General features: G+C 40.1%; 2 protein-coding genes and 1 pseudogene across 3 annotated transcripts; all 3 read right to left on the reverse strand.

Annotated features, from left to right (window-relative positions):
• Window positions 1–8,888: 8,888 nt before the first annotated feature.
• LOC148097616 (tripartite motif-containing protein 16-like) lies at window positions 8,889–10,561 on the reverse strand (annotated as a pseudogene).
• Window positions 10,562–11,275: 714 nt separating this feature from the next.
• LOC148097617 (zinc finger BED domain-containing protein 4-like) lies at window positions 11,276–13,365 on the reverse strand. The gene is made up of 3 exons (XM_087832476.1): window positions 12,783–13,365; window positions 12,503–12,721; window positions 11,276–11,280 (listed from the first exon to the last, which is right to left on the reverse strand). The coding sequence occupies exons 1-3, from the start codon at window positions 13,342–13,344 to the stop codon at window positions 11,276–11,278; spliced, it is 786 nt and encodes a 261-aa protein (XP_087688602.1). The 5' UTR covers window positions 13,345–13,365.
• Window positions 13,366–23,099: 9,734 nt separating this feature from the next.
• Window positions 23,100–24,916, reverse strand: LOC148097618 (tripartite motif-containing protein 16-like). Of its 2 annotated transcripts, XM_087832464.1 has the most exons (2): window positions 23,964–24,746; window positions 23,112–23,256 (listed from the first exon to the last, which is right to left on the reverse strand). In XM_087832464.1, the coding sequence occupies exons 1-2, from the start codon at window positions 24,744–24,746 to the stop codon at window positions 23,200–23,202; spliced, it is 840 nt and encodes a 279-aa protein (XP_087688590.1). In that variant the 3' UTR covers window positions 23,112–23,199. The 2 variants fall into 2 exon arrangements, with proteins under 2 accessions (XP_087688589.1, XP_087688590.1); XM_087832463.1 differs by having other exon boundaries at window positions 23,100–24,916.
• Between the last annotated feature and the right edge of the window lie 263 nt (window positions 24,917–25,179).

The following is a 25,179-nucleotide window of genomic DNA, read 5'->3' on the forward strand; positions in this document are numbered from 1 at the left end:
TGTTTACCCTATTTGCTTACCCCTTACCCTGACCCTGACCCGGGCCCACAGCAGCGATATAATCTGGCTCATTGCAGGACAAGAGCCAGAGTTGAAATGACTATCGGAATGCTTAAGGCCCGGTTCCAGTGCCTTCAAAGACTCAGGGTCACCCCAGAAAGGGCATGTGACATTATTGTGGCATGTGTGATTCTTCACAACATTGCCACAATTAGAGGAGAACACTGTCCTTCTAAACCAAACATCAGCAGTGATCCAAACCATGAACATCCTGACCCTCCCACGGACATACAAGATGGAAGAGCAGTCAGAGACACCATATGTCACAATCATTTCCTTTGACCCATCACCTCAACATGTTGAAAGAAGAATAAACAGATTTTTTGTTCGACTGGCTTTATTGGTCGCCTGTATTTCCTGTACACAAAGTATTAATAAGTATATTATTATGTTGTTCAAACACTGAAATCATTCGTCCATCTCTGACCACTTCACCCACCCTTAACTGATGTTCCAGCAGTAAAATCTCAATCTTGGTCTTTTGGATCTGCTGCTTGAAGTTTTCCATTTCCAAGTCGCATTTTTTTATTTTCTTGATCAAATAGGTCTTGTACAGCTGCTTTACAGGGAGCTATTGAAACACAGAAAATAGCATTGACATTCATAGTACATGCCTACTTAGGTTGGTTGTAAATCAGTGCTGAACATCTTACTGAGGAAAGGTTTGTTGGAGAAGTGGCTGGACCCTCTTCCTCTTCATTTCCATCATCACTCTGTTAGAGACATAGAAAGTCCATGGTTTTATTATAGTACCACATTTTATTCAATTGTTATATTTTCCATTGTAAGAGGTAAACCTCATGAAGTGTCTCTGTTGCTTCCTCCTCTGTAACAGCTGTCGATGTTTCTTCATTATTTTCCTGTAGTAAAGAAATTAACAACATTGCTGTTCTACTGTAAACTCATATAATCTGTGGAGTATTAAGAGTTCTCACAACTGCATGTTGGTCTGGCTCAACAGGAGGCTGCACCAGATGCAGTACATCATCACCATCAACTGATAGAATATGAGGTTTATACAGGTCACTTATAACTTACAAGGGACCAAATGGCAATTAACAAACATATACCAATCACCTTACACTTCATTGTCATTATGCTCTCAAAGACAACCAAGACTGAGGGAAGGCAAAATCAGTAGGAAAATAATTCATTATGGTAAAGAGTTTATCAAATGAATGAGTAGCACTGCAAAGGTGACTGTGAAGAAAGGATGTATGCACATCATGTATTATTTTGAATTTACCTCTTATGTAGGCACTTGTGTCTTGCGGGGTTATTGACTCGGAGGATGTCCCCGCAGAGATGCCTTCAGCCACAGGGCGCCCACTGTTTTGGCTGAGGGCCAACTGCTCAGCCTCTGTGAGTGGTGGTGGTGGAGGACCCCCACCTGTTTTTCGGGCCTCCGCTTTTTTTCTGTTGGCTATAACGGGTCACATTTGAGCATACAGAGTAAGCAAATATGTACTTGTAATGTGCTCAGATAATTTTAATAAGTGCTCACAGAAAGAAAATTAATGTAGCCTCTAACTGCAATTGATTTACATAAGACAAACAGACCAAGCACTATGGCTCATAATACAATTACACCTTACCTGTTTGGACTATATTTTTATATTTCATTTTTACTTGCTGCCAGGAACGTTTGGGGCCTGTTGGGTTGCACCTGCGCTCACATCACATCACAAAATGAAATGTATAACATAAAATATAATAAAATAACGTGTTAAATGGGTGGAAATCCCTAGATCAATGTTTAAATTAACACTCATGCATTGACTCTGTCGGCTATGTTTTGCCATGCATGCTCCCTTTCTTTTGCAGCTGAGGCTGTGTTACTTTTTTTCCGCAAAATTTGCATGTTATCGGCATATGCTGCCATCAGAATTTCGGCCTCAAGCGCTGTAAAATACATTGACCGCGCCTTCTTTCCCTCCGTCTCCATGGTGACTCGCTTAATCTGTGCTCCACTAATCAGGGCTTTATGTATCCTCGTGCGCGCGCTTAACTTGGGGTTAAAGCAACTCCGCGTTGATTGAACTAATTGTTATCAGCCTTTCTGAAACCGAATATTCCGAGTTGGACAGTTCGGGGTTACTCAACCCTGAGTATCATTTTTAACTCTGAGTTTTCTAAACCCGCTTTCTGAAACAGACCCCAGGTCTCAAAAACATAATGTCTGGTGAGGTTTTTCAGGGGGGGTTATGATTAAAATGCAACACCGCAACCTAGGGGAATTTCACCGCTTTGAAATATAAAGATTGTAGTTTCAAACAAGCCAAACAAATGAAAACGCAGGCTCGAATACACTACTGATGCAGACTGGTTTCAATATCAAAATACTTTTATTCAATATATTTGTTAAAAACAAACAAACAAATACAAATAAAACAGAAGTTAAAACAAGTGCAGCATGAATCAGTATAAAGGTTGACTGTGAAGTAAAACAACCAAATATTGAGCTGGACTTACCAGTAGCTGAGGACCATGGGGAGAAACAAACCAACCACCTATATACACAAGGTGGTGTAAAACAAAAGAAATGTGGAAAACAACCCACTGGCATGAAGGCCCCACGGCTACTGGCTTATCCTACTTTTAAACCTCTAATAGGACACTTACCACCAGGCTCATTGCTCACAGTCATACCAGAAGAACTACTAAAATCTACTCCAAGCATATTAAAACATCACACATGCTTTTAAAACAAAGAAAATAAAAAATACACAAGTCAAATAGTAATTTACACTCCACAGGTGAATGATGGTTGTTATAACTGATCCTAGCACAAACACACTAAAGGAATGCAGCATGGGGCCATCTGTGGCGACTGGAGCAAGTCAAACAGACAAATAGCAGATGTAAGCAGACACCAGCAAGACACACGGGAAAGAGATCGAACCCAACGACGTAGGCAAAACAGAAATATAAGAATCAGAATCGTGTTTATTGGCCATGTATATGTGCGGTAGATGGTGACTCTCAAGCACAGCAATGTAAATCACACACACACACGCTGTGTGAAGCCTTGAGAAATGAACGTTTTGTGAACCACTTGGCTGGAAGACTCAACTGCTTCTAGGTGCACATGGAGTAAAGGCAGGAAAGGCACACACACAAGCTAGCTGCTTACCCTAACCATCAAAAATGAATGCCTAACCCTGACCCTTACCCTAAACCTAACCACAACCTAATTGTAACCCTGACACTAAAACCAAAGTTTGAGTCTCAAAAATGCCTTCAAACACGTGGGGACTGGGATTTTGTGTCACGGTCGAACGGTCCTTCCGGACGACTCTGCTTGTGTTTATGTTTTCTGTGTGTGTTTGCTTCTCCCTCTCTCCCTCCCCGGTCCTCGGGGCTGTTTACGGAAGTGCGCGCCGTGGGAGAGGCGTGTCCTGGCGACTGTCGTCATTGGGAGTCCCTCTTCGCTGTTGCTGGCCCACCTGCAGCTGATTACCTGACCAGCCGTTGGTAATCATTCCTCCCGGCTAGACAGAGGTATTTAACCTGGACTCGCGGCGACAGTCGACGTGGGATTATTACTCCGAGCTGGTATAGTCCGTGCGAGCAGTGTGAGCTTGTTATTCGGCGAGCGTGTGGCTAACGGTGGATTTTCCTTCTTCCTCCAGGAGGGGCGAGCGGAGAAGCGAGTTGGGGAGCACACACACTAAGGGAGTTACAACACGGAACGCACTGGGAGCAAGGGACGAGCACGATTGGAAAATTGCACTTTTGAGTGAATTGTTGGACTTGCCTGTCCGTTTCACTGTAAATAAACGCACTGTGTTTCTGTGAAGAAGAACCGCGCCTGGGTCCCTCTTTTCCGTGACATTTTGGTCCCTGTGAGGCCTGTTTGTCCCCATGAGTATAGTAAACTACCAAGTTTTGGTCCCAACGAAGATGTTAATACCCGCCCACTCACTGACTCTCTCTCTCTCTCTCTCTCTCTCTCTCACACACACACACACCAAATTAAGGATTGTACATTAACATATGTTATTGTGGAAACTGCTATCGGGACCATACTGAATTTAACCAGATAAATATTTGATATAGTGAGAGAAAGAGAGTAAATGACAAACAGCCATTATAATTCATCATACATTGAGAGTAGCAGACAAATCAATAAAACACTTCTTCCAATTAATCTAATAATTCATTCAGCGTCCATCTGTTTGTTTTTTATGAGCTTTGTTTGATTTGATAAGTATCTGAGGCTGAGACCACAGGACTGTAAAATCGAATAAATATTATGCTGAAAAGTCCAAAAGATTCAATAATCTTTTGGAAATTTACCCAATTCCTACTAATGAATGTTGTCTTGTTTCAGGATACATAATACCTGCCGTTATCTAAAGACACATCTGCTTACCTGTATCTTTTGCTTGTTTCTCCTTTTCTGTTTTTTTCTAAACCGAGGACCCGATGGCTTTGACCTTTTCTTGTCCATTTTTGTCCATCAGCAATTTTTCACTGCAGCATCAACACCTAATAGACCTACACCTTGTGCAGCACGTACAAACTCCAAAACATGTACAAAACACAACAGAAGTGCTCCAGGATGCTAGGGGCAATGTTGGGCTTTGTACGTGATTTGTCTCTAGGGGCCACCGTATATATTTATATGTAAACATATATAAATAAAACCAGAATTTCTTTTACATTAGTAATTCCTTTTGTGCATAATTTCATATTTTTGTTGATAATAAATTAATTAAAGAAACAAAACAACCTGAAGCGCCGGTTAGGAGCCGAAAGAGCCGGTTCTCTAAAAAGAGCTGGAATTTCCATCACTAGCCCTGTGGTGTTCAGGTGTATAACGTGGTGTTCAGGTGTATAACGTGGTGTGGAGGTGTGTCTGCAGCAGCACCGAGGTCCTCAGCTGATTTTAATTTCAAATATGTGTCTTGGGCGTAACTTTGTTTATGGCAGCCTGTGTGATTCATGCTGTATTCACCTTGCACGCTAAGGTGCTGGCCAATTAAATCACCAGGAAGGCCGATGAACACCCGCCAGGCTGCATAAAGTTGGATTAAAATCTGCTGCAGAACATAACTGTGAATTCTGACAGCCAATTTCACATGTTAGTGTTTCAGTCACTAAAGACTGGCAGTAAATGGAAATGTCAAATGATTCATTACAAGGAGCTGCCAACTTTAGAGGCTGGTTAATCGTGACAAATCTTTTCCTTCACTCAGGTTAGCTAGTAGATTGTGGCTCAAGCAGTGAACACATGTTATCTCTATTCGGACTTTCCCAAGTGTTCTTTATCTCTTTGCTCTTGTTGTTTTCTTTTATTAAGCAGCTTTAATCTTGTTCCAGCTGTGGTTCAGGTGGTACAATTGGTACCAGTCACAGGGTCAGTGGATTGGTCCACAGTTTCCTCCAGTCCACATGCCAAAGTATCCTTGGACAAGACACTGAACCCCAAGTCCATCAGCGTGTGTGAATGTTGGCTAAAGCCCTCAGGCACAGATAGAAGTGCTGCATGAACGTGTGTGACTGGGTACATGAGACATGTAGCAGAAAGTGCTGTGAGTAGACAGGACCTATGCAAGTACGACATCATTTACAAACAACCAACACTTTTCATTTTCACTTTTTTCACTTTCATTGTGTTTTTATTTTGCCAGGGTGCATGCCTTATTTTCTCTCATCCAGTGTTATGTTGAATTATTCATCATTCAGTCTTATGTGGAGTTCAGGTCCAGAGATAATAATTGAGGCCAAACGCCACTTTTAACATTGGGTATAAAACTTTCTTTTTAAATAAAAAGGGCAGTGATGCTAAACCAGCCTTTAGTTATGCTGCTATCTCCTTAAATCTAGTGTTGCTAGCTATTTCCCAGGCTAACTGCTGTTCAGTTCCCCAAAACAAACAACCACTGAGGCACAACTCAAAGTTAAAAATGTGCTCCGATGAAATGATCAGTTTGGCTGGACTCTCTGCTGTTGCAATAAAGTAATAATGTCTTAACATCCATCCATCCAGGGTTTCTGGAGATGAGAGGATTTAGAAGTTAGCAGTGAAAAAGCTCAATAAAGGAGAATCCATGTTCTAGTATTTCTGAAACAAACAAACAAAAACATGGAAAACCATCTAAACTTTGTATGAAATGTAAGGAAAGTTGTGTCTGGTCATTTATTTCTTTGTTGTAAAAATGCTTCTTGGCAACAAATCTTATGTCAGTTTACCTAATATGACATATGTAGTAGCAAATAATAAATAAATAATAACCTGTGGTTTGCTTACACTTGATCTACATGCAACTATACAAACATGTGAGGATTATTATATTGACTGCTTGATCTACTGCAGTGACAACACTGAGGCCTCAAACCTGTCACGATCCTGGATCATTGACCCAGCGTTTTCAGTTTTCTTGTGTTTTGATGTCATTTTGTATTATGTTTCATGTTTAAGTCGTCTTTGGTTAAGTTGATTCTCTAGTGCCGAGGTTGTCCCTGTTTAGATTTGTATTAGTTAGTATTTCCCCCCTTGTGTCTTTGCCCTCTGTGTCTCCCTCTGTGTGGCTGTGATTGTCTTTGTTGTGAGTTCTTGCTTCCCTCATGTTTCCTTCTGTTCCTCTTCCTGTCATGTTATCCATGTTTCCCCAGTCATGTTCTTTGGGGCTGTGTCCAAGTTCAGGGGTAGCATGCTTCGAAGGACCCGACCTACCCGGTCCACATAGGGCGGGTCCTTCGAAGGCCGGGTAGGCCTGAAGTGAGCTGCTGTGAGATTGGACAGTCTTCTAGCCTTCAGTAAAGTCTGCACTCACTTCTGTGTTTTTCCCGTCGCTAGCGCCAAAGCGTGACAACTTTAAAATGGACCCAGAAATGTCGCAGTGACTGAATGATTGCTGGTCATTCGTGCACATTTACTATATTATATAAAATATGTAAAACCAATCTCTATGAAACTTATAGAAGAACATTTTCTATTTCTGTTTATTTTCTATTATTCATTTGATCCTGTAACTGATTTGTGTGCATAGATGGCCCTGAAGTGTCCTCAGGGAGAGAGGGAATTAGGACAGGAAGAGAATCAATACAACACAACAACTCTTAGTAATTCATTTATTAACTTGTGTTCTTAAGGATTATCTTCTTGATATCACACATACATACTTTGTATTTTTAAGTTATCTCATTTCCTTCTGTCCTGCAGGGGGTGACTTTCCCCTGCAGGCTCATCTTCTCCAGAATTTTTCTGATCACACACAACAAATAAGAGACGAGAGAAAATTGTACAACCACCAGATGGCGAAAGAGTCCCACTGCAACTTTAAGCCATGAAGGATGTGTCTTGATGTTTGCTTGTGATAAATCTGCTTTATGTGAGTCTTTTTCAGAAAGTAACAGTAATATGTCTGATTATATGTCTTTAATCAGTAAAATCTCGCTTTGCTAGAAATAAATCAATAATAAAATTGTAAACATGCAGCTGTATGTTAGAAGTCAAAGGGTCCTTAAGTCTTCTGTAAATTGACGGGGATCAAATGAAGGACACAAGTATCTGTTCTTACTCTAATAAATGCTGCTTTAATATCCAACAGACTATTTTCCTTCCTCATCAGCAGTAAACAGCTCGACTGCGTCTGTGCATTTGTGTCCTCCATACTTGTTTACACAGACATCTCAGGCTTGATGCCACGATGCAGTGTAGAAACCTGACAACCCTCTGACTCATGTTCAAATGTTCAAGGACATTTCTCAGGATCATGTATGACCCCTTTTTGACATTTGGACTTTCATTAATAATATTTGTGTTTCTGAGTCATTTTTGTGGAGACTTCTGTCCAACGTAGTGTCCAAATGAAGCCTGAAGCTTTTCTTCACCCTCTTGTCAGATGGTCAGCAACAAAACTCTGTTCCAACCAATGTCTGATAAGAGATGAGACACAGCAGCTGAGCAAATGATCATTTCATGCTGAAGACATCCTCAGACAGAAATAAATACATACATAAACACAGCCTGGTGCCAATAACACAGCTAATGACACTGCTGTATCACTGGCTTTACTGATTAAAGACCATATCTGAAGGAAATCTTTGAACACAACAGAAAGTGACCTTTTAAACCTGCGACACTGATGCTGCATTCAAGGACCATTACAAACATCTGAAAGGACTTAAGAACATGAAGAAAATGTGACTTGTTTCTCTGTAATGAAGCTGTTTTAGTGAAGAAAGTTGAAAGGTCACAGAGCGACTGCTGAATCTTCTGCTCTAAACATGAACTCTGAACTTTGTGATGCTTCAGGAGGAAAACTGCTTCAGTTATTCTCTCAGATTAGTTTCATATTTTCTGCATCAGATTTGAGTGAGATCCTGGAATGAAGACAGAAGAAAAGACTTTGTTCAAAGTTTGATTTATAGTCAAACCTTCCAGTTTATTCACACAATAAAACATCAACACAATATATGAATTCATTCATTAAAATCACAGTTTTTCCTCATTTGTTTGATGATTTTGACAAAAACAAACACAAACACACACACATGGTCTGCCATACTCATAAAGAGAAATGTCGACATTTTTCAATACAAATATTCCAGAAACATTTAGAGGATAGAGAAGTTTACATTTTCATGTGGAGAAATATTTTAGTAAATCAAAATGATGATGAGCAGTGATAGCCTCCATAAACAGTCACAGGAAAGATCTCCTTTAAAAACTCAGAAACATCAAGAGAACAACTAGAAGATGTGGAGGTACCACCCATAATGTTTGACTGACAGCTGATCTCTGTGCAGAAATGATGGAGAGAAAATAAAATGAAACTAAAATACAGATTTAAACCCACAATATGAAAGACTTCAGTCTATTTCACTTTAATCAACTCAGCAGTGGCTACATAGTAAACCATCAGTCCAGCATAGAGCGGCTGAGTGAATGTGGTCTGGACTCTGTGGAGGAGAGTCATGGTTTCAGAGACGCTGTAGAAGGACAAAATACCTGCTCTGTGATCCAGGTACACTCATACTCTGGAGGAACCAGGATCTGAGACATGAGTTTGGATGTTGTTGTACCAAAATGTATAACTGTTTTTGTAAAAATCTAATGACCAAGATTTGTCATTACGTCCAAATCGACATTCATTACCCTCTCCTTTTCTGCTGATATTCTTGTATGCGACTGCTACTCGAACTCCTTCCCCTCTCCACTCCACCTCCCAGTAACAACGTCCAGTCAGACTCTCTCTACTCAGGACCTGTTTATACCAAGTGAATCTGTCTGGATGATCAGAATAAGACTGTTGTTTATTCATTATTGTTACTTTTCTGTTCCCCTCTGATAATAACAGCTCTTTGTTTGCTGTGTTTGGATCCAGTGTGATTTCACGTGAATATTTTAAGAATTCAGCTCTGGTCTTTGGCTCTGATGGATCTGACAGTAAAACATCCACTTCAGTGACTGTCAGTGAGATGTTTGTCCATTCCTCTCTCAGAATGTCCTGTAGTTTATCTCTGACCTCTGACACAGCTGCTGTCACATCCTCAAAGTAGCTCAGAGGACGGATATTGATGCTGGATGAGTCTGTAGACTCACTGAGTGCTGACAGTGAGGGGTAGTTGTGTAGAAACTGGATGTGATCCTCTGTGTGTGAGAGCTGCTTCAGCTCAGCATCTTTCCTCTTCAGCTCAGTGATCTCCTGCTCCAGCTTCTCCTCAAGCTCTTTGACTCGACTCACTTCAGTTTCCTGCTGGGATCTGATCTGCTGCTTCACATCAGAGCTTCTTTTCTGGATGAGATGGATCAGCTCAGTGAAGATCTTCTCACTGCGCTCCACTGTTTGATCAGCAGACTGATTGATGGCCTCCACCTCCTGTTGAAGCAGCTTCACATCTTTCTCTCTGTCCTGGATTCTCTGCTGGATGTTTTGTCGACTCACCTCCAGCTCTCTCTGCCTCTCAGTCCTTTCTGCTGCAGCTGAGACTGTGTCGTGGCCTTTATGTTCATCCACAGGGCAGAGATAACAGATACTCTGCTGATCAGTACGACAGAACATCTTCATCACCTCATCATGACGAGAGCAGATGTTCTCCTGGAGCTTCTTGGAGGGCTCCACCAGCTTGTGTTTCTTTAATTGAACCACATCATAATGAGGCTGAAGGTGTTTCTCACAGTAAGAGACCAAACACATCAGACAGGACTTGAATGCTTTCATTTTTCTTCCAGTGCAGAAATCACAGGCCACATCTTCAGGTCCAGCATAGCAGTGATCAGCAGGAGCAGCTTGGAGTCCAGTCTTCTTCAGCTCCTCCACTAAATCTGCTAACATGGTGTTTTTCTCCAGGACAGGCCTCGCTGTGAAAGTCTGTCTGCACTGAGGGCAGCTGTAGATTTTCTTCTTTTCCTCTTCATCCCAGAAGCTTTTAATACAGTTCATGCAGTAGCTGTGTCCACAGGGAATAGTCACCGGATCCTTCAGTAGATCCAAACAGACTGAACAGCAGAATTTTGTTTGATCCATTTGATTCGTGTGCTGTGCCGTTTCACCGTCTCTCAGTGACTGTCAGACAGTTTCATTTCCTCTGAACAGAAACAACCTCTGTGCTCTGAAGGGAAACAGATCTCTGCTCTTTTTCACCTCCTACAGGAAATGAGGCTCACCAGCAACTGCATTTACACCATGTTGTTTAGACCCATCCTGATACAGACACATCTGTGAAGGGAGGCACTAAAGAAATATTCTTACAGAGCGACCAAGAGCCAATCACATGATGCAGGGTGTGGTATGTTTGGTTACAACATGCAGTAACAAGTCTGACCCAGTTAAAGTTTAATAGTTTAACTTTACTTGGTGCTTTGAAATGTGACAGTCAACACTCAGCGAGTTCATTTTATATTTCAAAAAGTTCAGCAAAGTTTAGGATGCTTTGATGAATAAAAATAAATCACACTTTATATTTTGACATTTTCTAATCTTAGTTCATTCTCACACTTACAGAATGATGCATGGGAACAACTGACTCCACTAAATCAAACCTATGTTCAAATGAAATTACTGTACAAGACAGGCAGCAAGCTTGATTTCTTGATTGTTTTTTTAAATAGTAAAATATATGTAAAACTATTTAAAAAAACAAATACAGATAGTGTTCTAATTCTACATTCTTTAGTAATTTTTCCTGTGTACCAACATGGATTTCGAAACAATACATTAATATGTGCTTTAAATGCAGACACTCAAATAAAACTCAACATTCACACTGAAGATACACAGTAGACATAAGAATCAGTTTTCATGCCCTTTGTTTATTCTTTCATTTAAAATCTTTGTGGTAAAGATCATCATAATTACCCATTAACTTTCATGTACAGCTTAAATGTTTCACTACACTGTTGGCAGCAAAGATTACACAGCAAAGCCGATTAAACTAGAAGCTAAACGACTGTTCAGTCCAAGGGCGTAGATTTGGCATGGACGGAAGGGACCCACCAATATCCAGCGATTATTGAATTGTCCCCACCAATAATTAGAAAGAAAAACAAACCCGATAGAAAGAAAAAAAACGATCTGTCAGCGTCTCATTCACCCAGCGGTGCAGAAAGAGTTAAATTACGTTCTCTACTGGAGTCCTACGTCACGTGACAAATATGGCCAATGTGATTGGAGCTCTGTTTAGTTTTAGCAGCGGCAAGCCTGCGCTGCGAGGAGGAGAGGAGGACGGCAGCAACAAGGAAGAACCTGGATATAAGAAAGTATTTTTCAAAGAAACCTGTAAGTCACTTAAAGTCAAGCTCACTCATAAAATGTAGTGATGGTGAGATGAAGCCTCGTGATGAAATGAAGCTTTCCATCCAACTGGTCGACTCATGGTTCGAAGCATTGTGATGATTCATTTGCTCTACTGCGCCATCAAGTGGACGATTCAAGTGAAACGGGCTCAATGATTATAATGATGTGATGTGTAAACCTCTAAACTGAATAAATAAATTGTTTTTATGGTTATTTATCCCGAATATTGTCTCAGTATGTCTGATGCAAAAGAGAAAGTGGAAACTATCAGTACAGAGTTTTTGGGATGATTGTGTAACTGCGTAATCATGCTTATGTACATCTCAATAATGACACAAACTAGTGTGTGGCGCTTCAAGTTGAATGAATAAAGAAATTACTTTTGTTCATGACACCAATAACTAAACTCTAAATATTAGTTATATTTAATATTATACTAATTTTATATTATATTAATTTAATTAATGTTTGTGTATAATAAATTGGCAGCTTAACACAGGAATGTACATGGAAACAAAAAGGGAGGGAGTTGTGATGTGAATGTGCTTGTGACTTTATAACAGTGCTCATGACACTAGGGAAAAGTTTTCATTTGTTTTTATTCAAAAATAGCAGCTTTTCCACAGTGCTGGGCTTAAGACGGTTCCTCTTTTTTGAGAGGATTTCTCCTGCTTTTGAAAATATCCTCTCACAGGGCACAGATGAAGCAGGGGTTGCAAGAAAAACCACAGCAAGTTTATACAAGTTTGGATAAAGAAATTTGTGTCCAGCCCAGTACTCCAGCGGATTCTCCAGTCTGCCCATATTTGGTTCATGGAGGTATTTCTGTACTTCAGCTGTTGCATCAGCAGTAGCATTTGGGGTCTTTGTCTCCAGAACAGTGGTGTCCAAACGATGCCACAGTTTGCTACCTAAAACAAACAGAATGTAAGTAACTAAATACAATATAATAATCGAAATGTGCTCATATACCTTGAGTCACAGGCTGAGAAGCTTTTGATGATGAGGCTGCTGATGAGAAGGCCACGTGCCGCAAAATAGCAGCACATTCAAAAATAAGTCTCTTCTCAGCATCCATTGCTTTATTTGGGCTAAAGAAGCCTTTTTTTTTGAACCTTGGATCCAGCAATGTTGCCAGTGACATGATGCTCATTGACTGCAATGTGTAGAGCTTCTCCTTTAATTGTCTCCTTAGACACTCAACCATGGTGGAGCTCTCTGGAGTTAGGACAACTCCCATTTCCTCTTCATTTAGTGCATGGTGCAACATTGTTAGAAGTGGAATTACTTTGGATCCAGACACTCGCTTTTCCTCTGACAGCTCAGTGGTGGCATCATTAAATGGGGAGAGTATTTTAAGACATTCTGCCATAAGGTCATACTGTTCAGAGGATAGTGGGCAAATATCAGTGTGCAGGCCAGCTAACGATGCTCCAATAGGTTCCCTGAGTTCATGAACACGTTGAAGCATTTGGAATGTGCTGTTCCAACGTGTATCCACCTCTTGAATTAACTTCAGTGCAGGCCGGCCCATTTGCTCCTGCACCTCTGTCAGCCTCTCCTAGAAAAACAGCCAACACAAACTGATTCATTCAAGCTGTGTTACTGCAGCAGCACCTCAAAGCAGTAATGAAATAATGGAACAAACCTTAGCAGTTGTACTGCTCTTGAAATATCCCACTATCCTCCTACAGGTAGTCCGGATGTCAGACAGCGTCGTGTGTTGATCAAGAGCTTTTTTGACCATTAGGTTTAATGTATGTGCCACACAATTACTGTGACGCAAACGAAGCTCCTTAGCACAAGCACCCATGTTTGCTGCTCCATCAGTCACATAACATGTAACTTTGTCTGTAATGCCCCACTCTGACATGAGCGCTGCTGTTACTTGTGACAAATTGACAGCAGTATGTGCTTGAGGGAAGTGCTGAACACCTAACACTACAGAATGCAATGCAGTGTTAGAGTCAATGAAATGGCAGGTGACGGCTAGGTAAGCCTCTGTGTTAATGGAGGTCCACATATCAGATGTCAAACTAACTGCAGAAACCTTGGCCACAGTCAGTTTTTCTTTTTGTTTGGACTCTTTGTATCTTTGGTCCACCATAGCTTTCAAAGCCTAAACAAAAGAAGGTACAGTACTTAATATGTAAATAAAGGCAAAATGGAAACATGCTTCATATTTTAAGATACACACCTGCCTTGTGGGGAGAACATAGTTAGGGTTCAAAACTTTAACAAGCTTCCTAAACCCACTGTCCTCCACAATAGTGAAGGGCTGGGAATCCTCTATCACCATGTTGACCAAGGCCTCATCCACATCATTCCTCTCCCCTGATACAACAAAAAAACATTAAGAAATTACATATTTCAGTAAATAGAACCCAAATATTAATGAATTACATGGGGAATATAAATGTATCAAATGACTGTATCCTTAAAACCTACAAAAACTCACCTGAGCTTGGTCCACCTTGGTTAGTCTCCTTGTTCTCATGCAGGGCTCTGTAATGCCTCAGCATAGATGAGGTGTTGTTGCTGTATCCAAGTTCTTTAGAGCACAGCAAACACTTCACCTTTTAATAAACAAAAAGACAGAAATCTGATTATAGGATCTGTGGTGTGGTTTATTTATATTATGGTACTTATCATTTCTTTATTACAGTGTGTATACCTTATTAGGAGAGATGACATCAAAATGTTACCAGACAGGGGAAAATTTTCTTTTCCTTGCTGGTTCCATCGAGGGAAGAAATGCTCAAGTAACTATGTAACACGTACGTAATCCAATTCCACAACACAATGTGATGGGGGAATCAGCTGTGTTTTGCTGCCCATTTTATTTCGAATTTGGCGCGAACCGGTGAACCAGTTCCCGAATCAGTCACGTGGTACGGACTGCCCGCGAGGCCTCGAACGTCGCTGTATACGTAATCAAAGCAAGCCTCTATACGCGCTTCAGAAAAACGCCCCCGAGATTACCCGACGCACGATTCGGAGCTTCGACACAATAACGTTACAGGCTATGCTAGGCTTTGGCCCACATCAGTCTAAAATTGTATGTAACCATGAATAACGTGTTTTGTAAACTAACTGCACAGCAGGCAGCACTATCAGTTCTCTCAGTCTCAGAGCAGCATTTCTAATTTTGATTGAAACTGTCAGAGAAAACAGAGCCTCGAGCAAGCCAGGATATTAGTTTACAGAGGCTGTTAAAATTATATGTCTAACGTTAAAATGTTGGTGACACAATAATTTTATCCTAATGGTACTGACATATTCATAGCGTTAATGTTTGAGACAAAATATCATGAGGTAGTTAGGATTTTGCAAATATTCCACCTTGTAGTGCAGTTTGCACAAATTGTTTTAAAAATGCACTCACACTACAAACATTACTGACGAGTCAAGATCTGCACAAATTGACAGAAACACTGAAGCAGCTCTACATTTTATTCTTATTGTCATGTATGTCCTATTTGTCAGGTGATAGAAAGTAATGGTGACACAAGATCACAGGTGAAATTGGATGATGACCTGATGGTTCATGACTGTATTTGAAGCACATGTGTGGCTGCATGTATGTTGAATGTCTCACTGTTATTTATCAGGTGACAGAGGCAGCTCTGCCATGTTGTAGCTCAGACAGAGGTGAAGAGGTGAGGTCACAGGTGACTGACTGATGATTTGGTGCTATAGATTAACTAGTATTTATTATCATGACAATTGTTAGGCTGCTGATGTAAATTGATTCATTAGTGTATATTTGACAAAGTATCTGAATTGACACGTCTCACTTTTTATATGGCACGAATCCATGTGTTATTTTATCAGGTGGCAATATGTCCTAGTGCAGTCAGAGGGGAAGAGCCAAAGGTGAGGCACATCAAGCACAGAATAATAATTTTAATCTGAGGATAAAACTCATGTACTGAGGCTGAAAGAAGCTTCAGTGCTCTCAGAAGACTAAAAAGATGGCTAAGGTCAACAATGACTCAAATGAGATTAAACAATGCTGCTGTGTGTCCACCAGGAGAGACTGGACAGTATAGATGTAAAACAAATATGCCAGCAGTTTATCTCAGTTAACGAGAGGAGCAGGCATGTGTTTGGCTGCTTCACATAGTGGACATTGAGTTGTTGTGTGGGTCACCAGTAGTCGATGTCTGTTGCTGTAACAGTAGTTCATGTTTAGAATAAAACATCCCAGCTCACTGATTTGATCGGGGCAATAGTGCCTAAAATGTTGCATAATTTTGCTGAGAGATCTTTTACTTTGTGGTAATCTTAGACGAGTAGTTTTATGGACAAAACCCACCAGGTCATTCAGTGTTCCCTTAGTGCTAATGTATCAGAGATGTTGGTGTACTATAACTGAACTAATGTTGTTAATTTCTTAAAGTCATTTTCTTTTGTTGTCATGACTGTATTTGAAGCTATTTTTATTTTTGTATGATACCTGATTTATATGGAATATGACTGAAGTAAACTAAAGCCTGAAATACTTAGTCAGTCATTTGTTTAATAGTAATTTAACATTATCTAATTCACATATAAAACTATGAATTGTGATTTTAAATGGTTTAAAAGCATGCAGAATAGGATATGTAGGTAAGTATATTTCTCCTTTTTTTATTAAGGAGCAAAAACAAAAAGGAAAAAAAAAGAAACAGGGCAGAGTTCGGTGGTTGAATCATCCGTCCCCACCAATGCCAAAACCAAATCTACGCCCTTGGCTCTGACACATGTTTGTAAAGAGAATGAATAATAAGGGCGATAAGAGACACCCTGGAGGAGAAGCTGTGGAGGAGAACACTGGGTCAGACAGAACCCCATTTATTCTCACTCTTTGTCACCTGTCAGTTAAAAGATCTAAAATCCAGCAAACCAGGTTTTTCCTGATTTCAAACTCTTCTAAAAGTCTTTTCATTAAAATATGGGGCTGTATTGTATTAAAAGCAGAAGAAAAATCAATGAAAAGAAGTCTTGCAAAAGTCCCTTTACTCTCTACAAGTTTCAGAATCAGATTTAGTCGAGTCAAAAGCGCGTCCTGCACTCCTCTGTTGGGCCTGGACGCAAATTGCATTGGATCCAGCTGATATTCAATCTCTTCCATAATCACATTTCTGATGATTTTTTCAAAGACTTTCATGACAACTCAGGTGAGGCAACAGGCCTGAAGTCATTCAGGACGTTTGGACGACTAGATTTAGGGACATGAACGACGACAGCTTCCTTCCAAAGCGAGGGCACATTTTGTATTTGAAAGGATTTATTAAAAATAAGCTGAAATTTAGGACTGAGCTCTTTAGCACAAGATTGAATTAGGCGGCACTAATGTTATCAGGGCCCTGGCTCTTGTTCACATTAACTGTATGAAAGGCCTTTTGGACATCGCTGAGTTCAGTGATGAAGTGTTGAGTATCTTTCAGTTTCTGTTTCAGTTCAGAAGAACTAAAACGAGCATGAAGCATATTCAAATCTCTGTCTGACTTAAAACCGTCTACAATGATCTGACTGCTGCTCTGGGGATTTTGAAACCCTGATATGGTTTTCATACAAGTCCAGGCAGACCCAAAATGTTTTGCAGCAAATTTGCTTTCAAGAAGGTTTTTGTAGATCTGTTTTGCTTTCAAGAGCTCGATTTTCAAGTCTTTGGTGACTGCCTGAAAGTCAGTAACAGCCCATCTTTAAAAGCCTGTCTCTTTTTCCTTAAACAGGATTTGATGCATTTGGTGACCCATGGCTTATTGTTAGGGTACACTTCAGCTCGCTTAAGGGGTATAATCATGTCTTTACAAAAAACTGCATATGAGCGAACATCCACCAAAGCATCAAGACTGAATAAAAACTTCCCAATCTGTAAATTTAAAACATTCCTGCAAGGTAAGCACAGATTCTTCTGACCACATGATTGATTGATGATAACATCATTTTTTCATCCCCCAAAAATTCACGTTCAAAGCAACATATCAGCCCGATATCACACAGAACTGTCACATGACATCAAACACAAGCTGTCAGCTCTGCAGAGTGGGCAATCATAATGAAGCAGTTCATTATAAGCTGCAGACTCAAGCTGCTCTTCATATATTTGTCCACCAGATGTCACCAAAGAGGACTGTGATGAAAGCTTCGAGTAATGAACCGTTTTTCATTACAAGCTTGGCCAACTGACTACAATCTACAATAAACTAATATGGCTTTTCAATCCTCTCTTCAATCACTTGGTACCACCAGGAACCTTTAAATGGGCCTCAAGCTGCCTGGAGACTGTTTTGTCGTGCACATCAGAGAAACCACAGGTAAGACAATCTTATCTAAAAGGTCAGTGTAACAGTATTGTTTTCCACCAGCTTAACCAAACTTCCCACACTAACTGAAATTTATTTTCCCAGGCAAACATTAAACAGCAGCAGCTGGAAAACTGGAAAACCTAAAGCCAAATAATCAATAAAACATAACAAACTTTTGTATGAGTGAGTATTGATAAACTGAGCATAATTAAACCTCAGTGAAACCACATATAAGTTCTGGTAACTGGCACATATTTATGTTTAATATGTTGTTTTATATTTTGATCAGTTTCAGGTGTTTGTGCGACTGTGTTAACCATCAGTAAAACCACATATAAATCACACTTCTGTGTTTAACAATTACAACACTTGATGCTGTTTTTCTGATTCAGGATTATGTGTGTGATGAGTTGGCCACACAGTTCTTATCTTTCTGCTTCAGACACACACAAAACTGCCGAGGTTGAAGCTGGCTTCAGTCTCTTTCTACCCCAGGTCTCAGCACATTTCCAAAATGTAAACTCTGAGTCTCATAAGAAATGTGGTTCAAAAAGATGTGCTGATCTATGAATGCATCCTTACTGAAAGCTAAAGATGTCCAGCAGACAAAAACAGCAGCTGAATGAACAGTTATCATGAGCGAGTGTACAAACACTATAACAGGAAATAACAGAAATAAACTGTAGTTTCCATTTATACCTGTAGTATTTTTTCAGCTCGATGTCATCTTCCAATATGTCAAAATATGATTTCATTGTATCTTAAACAAATACAAACTTCTTTCTTTTCCCAGAATTTAGACAAATGAACAAAAAATAAATGATTATTTATTTAGTACAATGAGACTGGGCCTGGGTTCGTAGTGCTACTAATCATGATACTTGATATCCTCTAATTGAATTAATAAGGACCACCACAACTGTATTTTACACAAATTAAATCCCTCACCAGGTATTTATTTAGACAGCAAAGAAATGAATAAAATAAACAGTTACTTTAATAAAACGAATTGAAATCAAATAAACAAACAAAAATACTGTAAAACTGACTACATGGGTTTTCAATAAAAGATTATCAACACAAAATACCTCGTTCTTAGGTGCCAACTGTTATTTCAGTTACAACAGCTCACACCTTTAACAGGGATGAATTTCAACCTTTGATAATAACTTTGCTTACAACTACACACTTACTCAATTTAAACCAAATTTGTAACAGTGGGCCCACACACACACACACACACACACACTTTAACCTGTCCACACTACACCTGTAGCACAGTGCTTGTTGCAGGCCTGATTCGAAGTTCGGTGCGGTGAGGCCTAAAACTGATGGCCGCTTCACTCAAACTGAGCCATAAACAAAATACGTGCACTTTAGTTCCAGTTAGTACTCACGAGTCCAAAGAGTTTGTTAGTGGGGCAATCAGAAACGGGCAGTTAGCAGTTAGTTCACCAGTAGTGAAGACAGTCAGGGGCGAGAAAACAGCAGGGTCCATCCGGGCAGAAACCTCTCTCTCCCTCTCCTTTCAGAGCATCCCTCGGCTTCTAAACATATTAAAACACCTGAGCTACAATACCAAATGCTATCACATAACGATTTAGCATTAGCATGCTTTGACTAAAAATCACAGAGCTAAACATACAGCATGGCATCACAGCACATAACGCGGTAAGCTGCGCTAATTAGCAAGCCGCTAGTTAGCATCACACATCGCGCCATTTTACCACTATAACGAATAGTTACAGTACAAATGTCAAGGCACACAGACTCATTTACCTCTTGCAGATCACAAATAAGAAATATCAGGACCACGAGTAGTCGACCTCAATGATACTCTTAGATGTAAAATCCACACCACGTTTGCCTTATGACATCTCTCTCTTCGGACTTAGCTTCTGTGTCCGCTCCCACAGATTCACACAAACATTACAACTCGTCCCGCCCCCAAAACAGAGAAGAATGAAATTGACTGGCTCGTCAGCACAAACAACCAATGACAAAACAACATTGAGGTAACTGACATTAAATGGGTAAATAAACTTGGTTACACCCCAACATATTTATTCTGCACAGAAAATGAACTCTAAATCATGAAACCCTTTTTTTTTATTGGACTCTTAACTGTAAATGAAATACATTTGTACCAAAGCATATGATTTTTAAACCTTTTATCAACTATTTATATTTTAACCATTTTTATAACAGTAGACTTTTTTTCTTTAGACTGCAAGCCCAAATAATTTCAGACAGGGCTACATTTCCATCTGTGTTTATTTCCATCTTTACAGTCAGGCATAAACATCTCACAGCAGCTGGAAAAACCAGTGAGCACACTTTAGAGGAAAAAAGTGAAAGTTTATGTTCAACTGTAAAATATTCTCTGTAATGTAAATTGTTCTGCTCTCTGACAAACCATCAGAGGTGCAGCACGTGTATCATTTGGTGTTTGAAGCAGAAACAAAAGCAAAGAGTTAAAGGAAGACACATTTGAAGAAGAAGGAAAATGAAAACAAGACGTTACTGAGCAACAACCTGACAGAACGAGAGCCAACAGTTTACTATCAGAACTGAGGCTGATCATTAACAGGGAGCAGCAGGTAACAAGGTCATCAGCAGTGGAGGAAAGTATGGAAGTAATACTCAGCTTCATATTTGAAGATACTCGAGTATCTTAGCTGCAGGTCTGGAACAATGGTTTTATTTCCTTTCCCATTAAACATCTCACACAGCCCCTCATCTGTGACCCTTAGCAAACCCACTGGATATCTACCTGTACATAAAGGAGATCAGATCAGTTCCATCTAAACCAGCTGTAACAGGAAAATGCTGCTTACACTTTGATGCATCACTTTCAGTTTGTCATATAAGACAATATATCAGATTGAGGCATTATTTTCCTGCAGTGAGTAAATCTACTTTGTACTTTACTCTTTTCTTTTAGGTAAAGGGTCTAAACAGTACTTGTACACTGTGGAAATCCCATAAGAACGTCTCCTGAACTCTGAAAAATAACAAAACAAAGACTAAAAGGAGGTCATGGGTGCTGATGATGATGATGATGATGAGGAGGAGTAGCATGCATTTAAAAAGTGACTGATGTCCTAGAATACAACAGAACAGTGTCTCTACAAACTTATGAAAACATGACACTCTAGCATTAGTTTGTATTCTTATGATTTCAAAAAACGAGGGAAAAATCTCCTTGAAATCCACAATTCCTTTTTGTTATTTCTTAGTGTGTGATGTATTTTATTGCCTTTATGATTGGTGCAAACAGTTTCCTGATTCATAATGGAAATAGATTTTAGACACAGGAGGAACACGCAGTGATCAGCAGGAGCAGCTTGGAGTCCAGTCTTCTTCACACTGAGGAGGGACATATATGCAGGAACAGTTGTCATAACTGTTACAACCACCAGATGGCGAAAGAGTCCCACTGCAACTTTAAGCCATGAAGGATGTGTCTTGATGTTTGCTTGTGATAAATCTGCTTTATGTGAGTCTTTTTCAGAAAGTAACAGTAATATGTCTGATTATATGTCTTTAATCAGTAAAGTCTCGCTTTGCTAGAAATCAATAAATAATAAAATTGTAAACATGCAGCTGTATGTTAGAAGTCAAAGGGTCCTTAAGTCTTCTGTAAATTGACGGGGATCAAATGAAGGACACAAGTATCTGTTCTTACTCTAATAAATGCTGCTTTAATATCCAACAGACTATTTTCCTTCCTCATCAGCAGTAAACAGCTCGACTGCGTCTGTGCATTTGTGTCCTCCATACTTGTTTACACAGACATCTCAGGCTTGATGCCACGATGCAGTGTAGAAACCTGACAACCCTCTGACTCATGTTCAAATGTTCAAGGACATTTCTCAGGATCATGTATGACCCCTTTTTGACATTTGGACTTTCATTAATAATATTTGTGTTTCTGAGTCATTTTTGTGGAGACTTCTGTCCAACGTAGTGTCCAAATGAAGCCTGAAGCTTTTCTTCACCCTCTTGTCAGATGGTCAGCAACAAAACTCTGTTCCAACCAATGTCTGATAAGAGATGAGACACAGCAGCTGAGCAAATGATCATTTCATGCTGAAGACATCCTCAGACACAATTAAATACATACATAAACACAGCCTGGTGCCAATAACACAGCTAATGACACTGCTGTATCACTGGCTTTACTGATTAAAGACCATATCTGAAGGAAATCTTTGAACACAACAGAAAGTGACCTTTTAAACCTGTGACACTGATGCTGCATTCAAGGACCATTACAAACATCTGAAAGGACTTAAGAACATGAAGAAAATGTGACTTGTTTCTCTGTAATGAAGCTGTTTTAGTGAAGAAAGTTGAAAGGTCACAGAGCGACTGCTGAATCTTCTGCTCTAAACATGAACTCTGAACTTTGTGATGCTTCAGGAGGAAAACTGCTTCAGTTATTCTCTCAGATTAGTTTCATATTTTCTGCATCAGATTTGAGTGAGATCCTGGAATGAAGACAGAAGAAAAGACTTTGTTCAAAGTTTGATTTATAGTCAAACCTTCCAGTTTATTCACACAATAAAACATCAACACAATATATGAATTCATTCATTAAAATCAGTTTTTCCTCATTTGTTTGATGATTTTGACAAAAACAAACACAAACACACACACATGGTCTGCCATACTCATAAAGAGAAATGTGGACATTTTTCAATACAAATATTCCAGAAACATTTAGAGGATAGAGAAGTTTACATTTTCATGTGGAGAAATATTTTAGTAAATCAAAATGATGATGAGCAGTGATAGCCTCCATAAACAGTCACAGGAAAGATCTCCTTTAAAAACTCAGAAACATCAAGAGAACAACTAGAAGATGTGGAGGTACCACCCATAATGTTTGACTGACAGCTGATCTCTGTGCAGAAATGATGGAGAGAAAATAAAATGAAACTAAAATATAAAATTTAAAATTTAAACCCACAATATGAAAGACTTCAGTCTATTTCAACTCAGCAGTGTCTCCATAATAGTAAACCCTCAGTCCAGCATAGAGCGGCTGAGTGAATGTGGTCTGGACTCTGTGGAGGAGAGTCATGGTTTCAGAGACGCTGTAGAAGGACAAAATACCTGCTCTGTGATCCAGGTACACTCCTACTCTGGAGGAACGAGGACCTGAGACACGAGTTTGGATCTTGTTGTACCAAAATGTATAACTGTTGTTGTTACAATCTAATGACCAAGATTTGTCATTATATCCAAATCCACATTCATTACCCCATCCTTTTCTGCTGATATTCTTGTATGCGACTGCTACATAAACTCCTCTCCCTCTCCACTCCACCTCCCAGTAACAACGTCCAGTCAGACTCTCTCTACTCAGGACCTGACACCATCCAGTGAATCTGTCTGGATGATCAGAATAAGACTGTTCTTGTTTCACTGCTGTTGCTTTTCTGTTCCCCTCTGATAATAACAGCTGTTTGTACTCTGTGTTTGGATCCAGTGTGATTTCACATGAATATTTTAAGAATCCAGCTCTGGTCTTTGGCTCTGGTTGATCTGACAGTGAAACATCCACTTCAGTGACTGTCAGTGAGATGTTTGTCCATTCCTCTCTCAGAATGTCCTGTAGTTTATCTCTGACCTCTGACACAGCTGCTGTCACATCCTCAAAGTAGCTCAGAGGACGGATATTGATGCTGGATGAGTCTGTAGACTCACTGAGTGCTGACAGTGAGGGGTAGTTGTGTAGAAACTGGATGTGATCCTCTGTGTGTGAGAGCTGCTTCAGCTCAGCATCTTTCCTCTTCAGCTCAGTGATCTCCTGCTCCAGCTTCTCCTGAAGCTCTTTGACTCGACTCACTTCAGTTTCCTGCTGGGATCTGATCTGCTGCTTCACATCAGAGCTTCTTTTCTGGATGAGATGGATCAGCTCAGTGAAGATCTTCTCACTGTGCTCCACTGTTTGATCAGCAGACTGATTGATGGCCTCCACCTCCTGTTGAAGCAGCTTCACATCTTTCTCTCTGTCCTGGATTCTCTGCTGGATGTTTTGTCGACTCACCTCCAGCTCTCTCTGCCTCTCAGTCCTTTCTGCTGCAGCTGAGACTGTGTCGTGGCCTTTATGTTCATCCACAGGGCAGAGATAACAGATACTCTGCTGATCAGTACGGCAGAACATCTTCATCACCTCATCATGACGAGAGCAGATGTTCTCCTGGAGCTTCTTGGAGGGCTCCACCAGCTTGTGTTTCTTTAATGGAGCCACATCATAATGAGGCTGAATGTGTTTCTCACAATAAGAGACCAAACACACCAGACAGGATTTCACAGCTTTTAGCTTGATGCCAGAGCACAGATCACAGGCCACATCTTCAGGTCCAGCATAGCAGTGATCAGCAGGAGCAGCTTGGAGTCCAGTCTTCTTCAGCTCCTCCACTAAATCTGCTAACATGGTGCTTTTCTCCAGGACAGGCCTCGGTGTGAAAGTCCTCCGGCACTGAGGGCAGCTGTAGATTTTCTTCTTTTCCTCTTCATCCCAGAAGCTTTTAATACAGTTCCTGCAGTAGCTGTGTCCACAGGGAATAGTCACCGGATCCTTCAGTAGATCCGAACAGACTGAACAGCAGAATTTTGTTTGATCCATTTGATTCATGTGCTGTGCCGTTTCACCGTCTCTCAGTGACTGTCAGACAGTTTCACTTCCTCTGAACAGAAACAACCTCTGTGCTCTGAAGGGAAACAGATCTCTGCTCTTTTTCACCTCCTACAGGAAATGAGGCTCACCAGCAACTGCATTTACACCATGTTGTTTAGACCCATCCTGATACAGACACATCTGTGAAGGGAGGCACTAACGAGACATAAAATGCTTATTGCCAGGGTGTGTTATGCTTGATTTACTGCTTCCAGTAAAAACTGCAACTCAGTTAAAGTTTGATAGCTGCACTTGGTATTTAGTCATTCCCAGGAAGTTCATTTATAGTCTTTTTTTTAATTTTGAGTTCAAAAGTTCATTGTAAATATTGTAAATTTAATTTATTTAACATAAAACAAATCCATCTCTACTGGCGCTGTTG

Source organism: Neolamprologus brichardi, chromosome 18 (genome assembly GCF_056152115.1).
Source record: "Neolamprologus brichardi isolate AB-2024 chromosome 18, ASM5615211v1, whole genome shotgun sequence".
NCBI classification, from domain to species: domain Eukaryota; kingdom Metazoa; phylum Chordata; class Actinopteri; order Cichliformes; family Cichlidae; genus Neolamprologus; species Neolamprologus brichardi.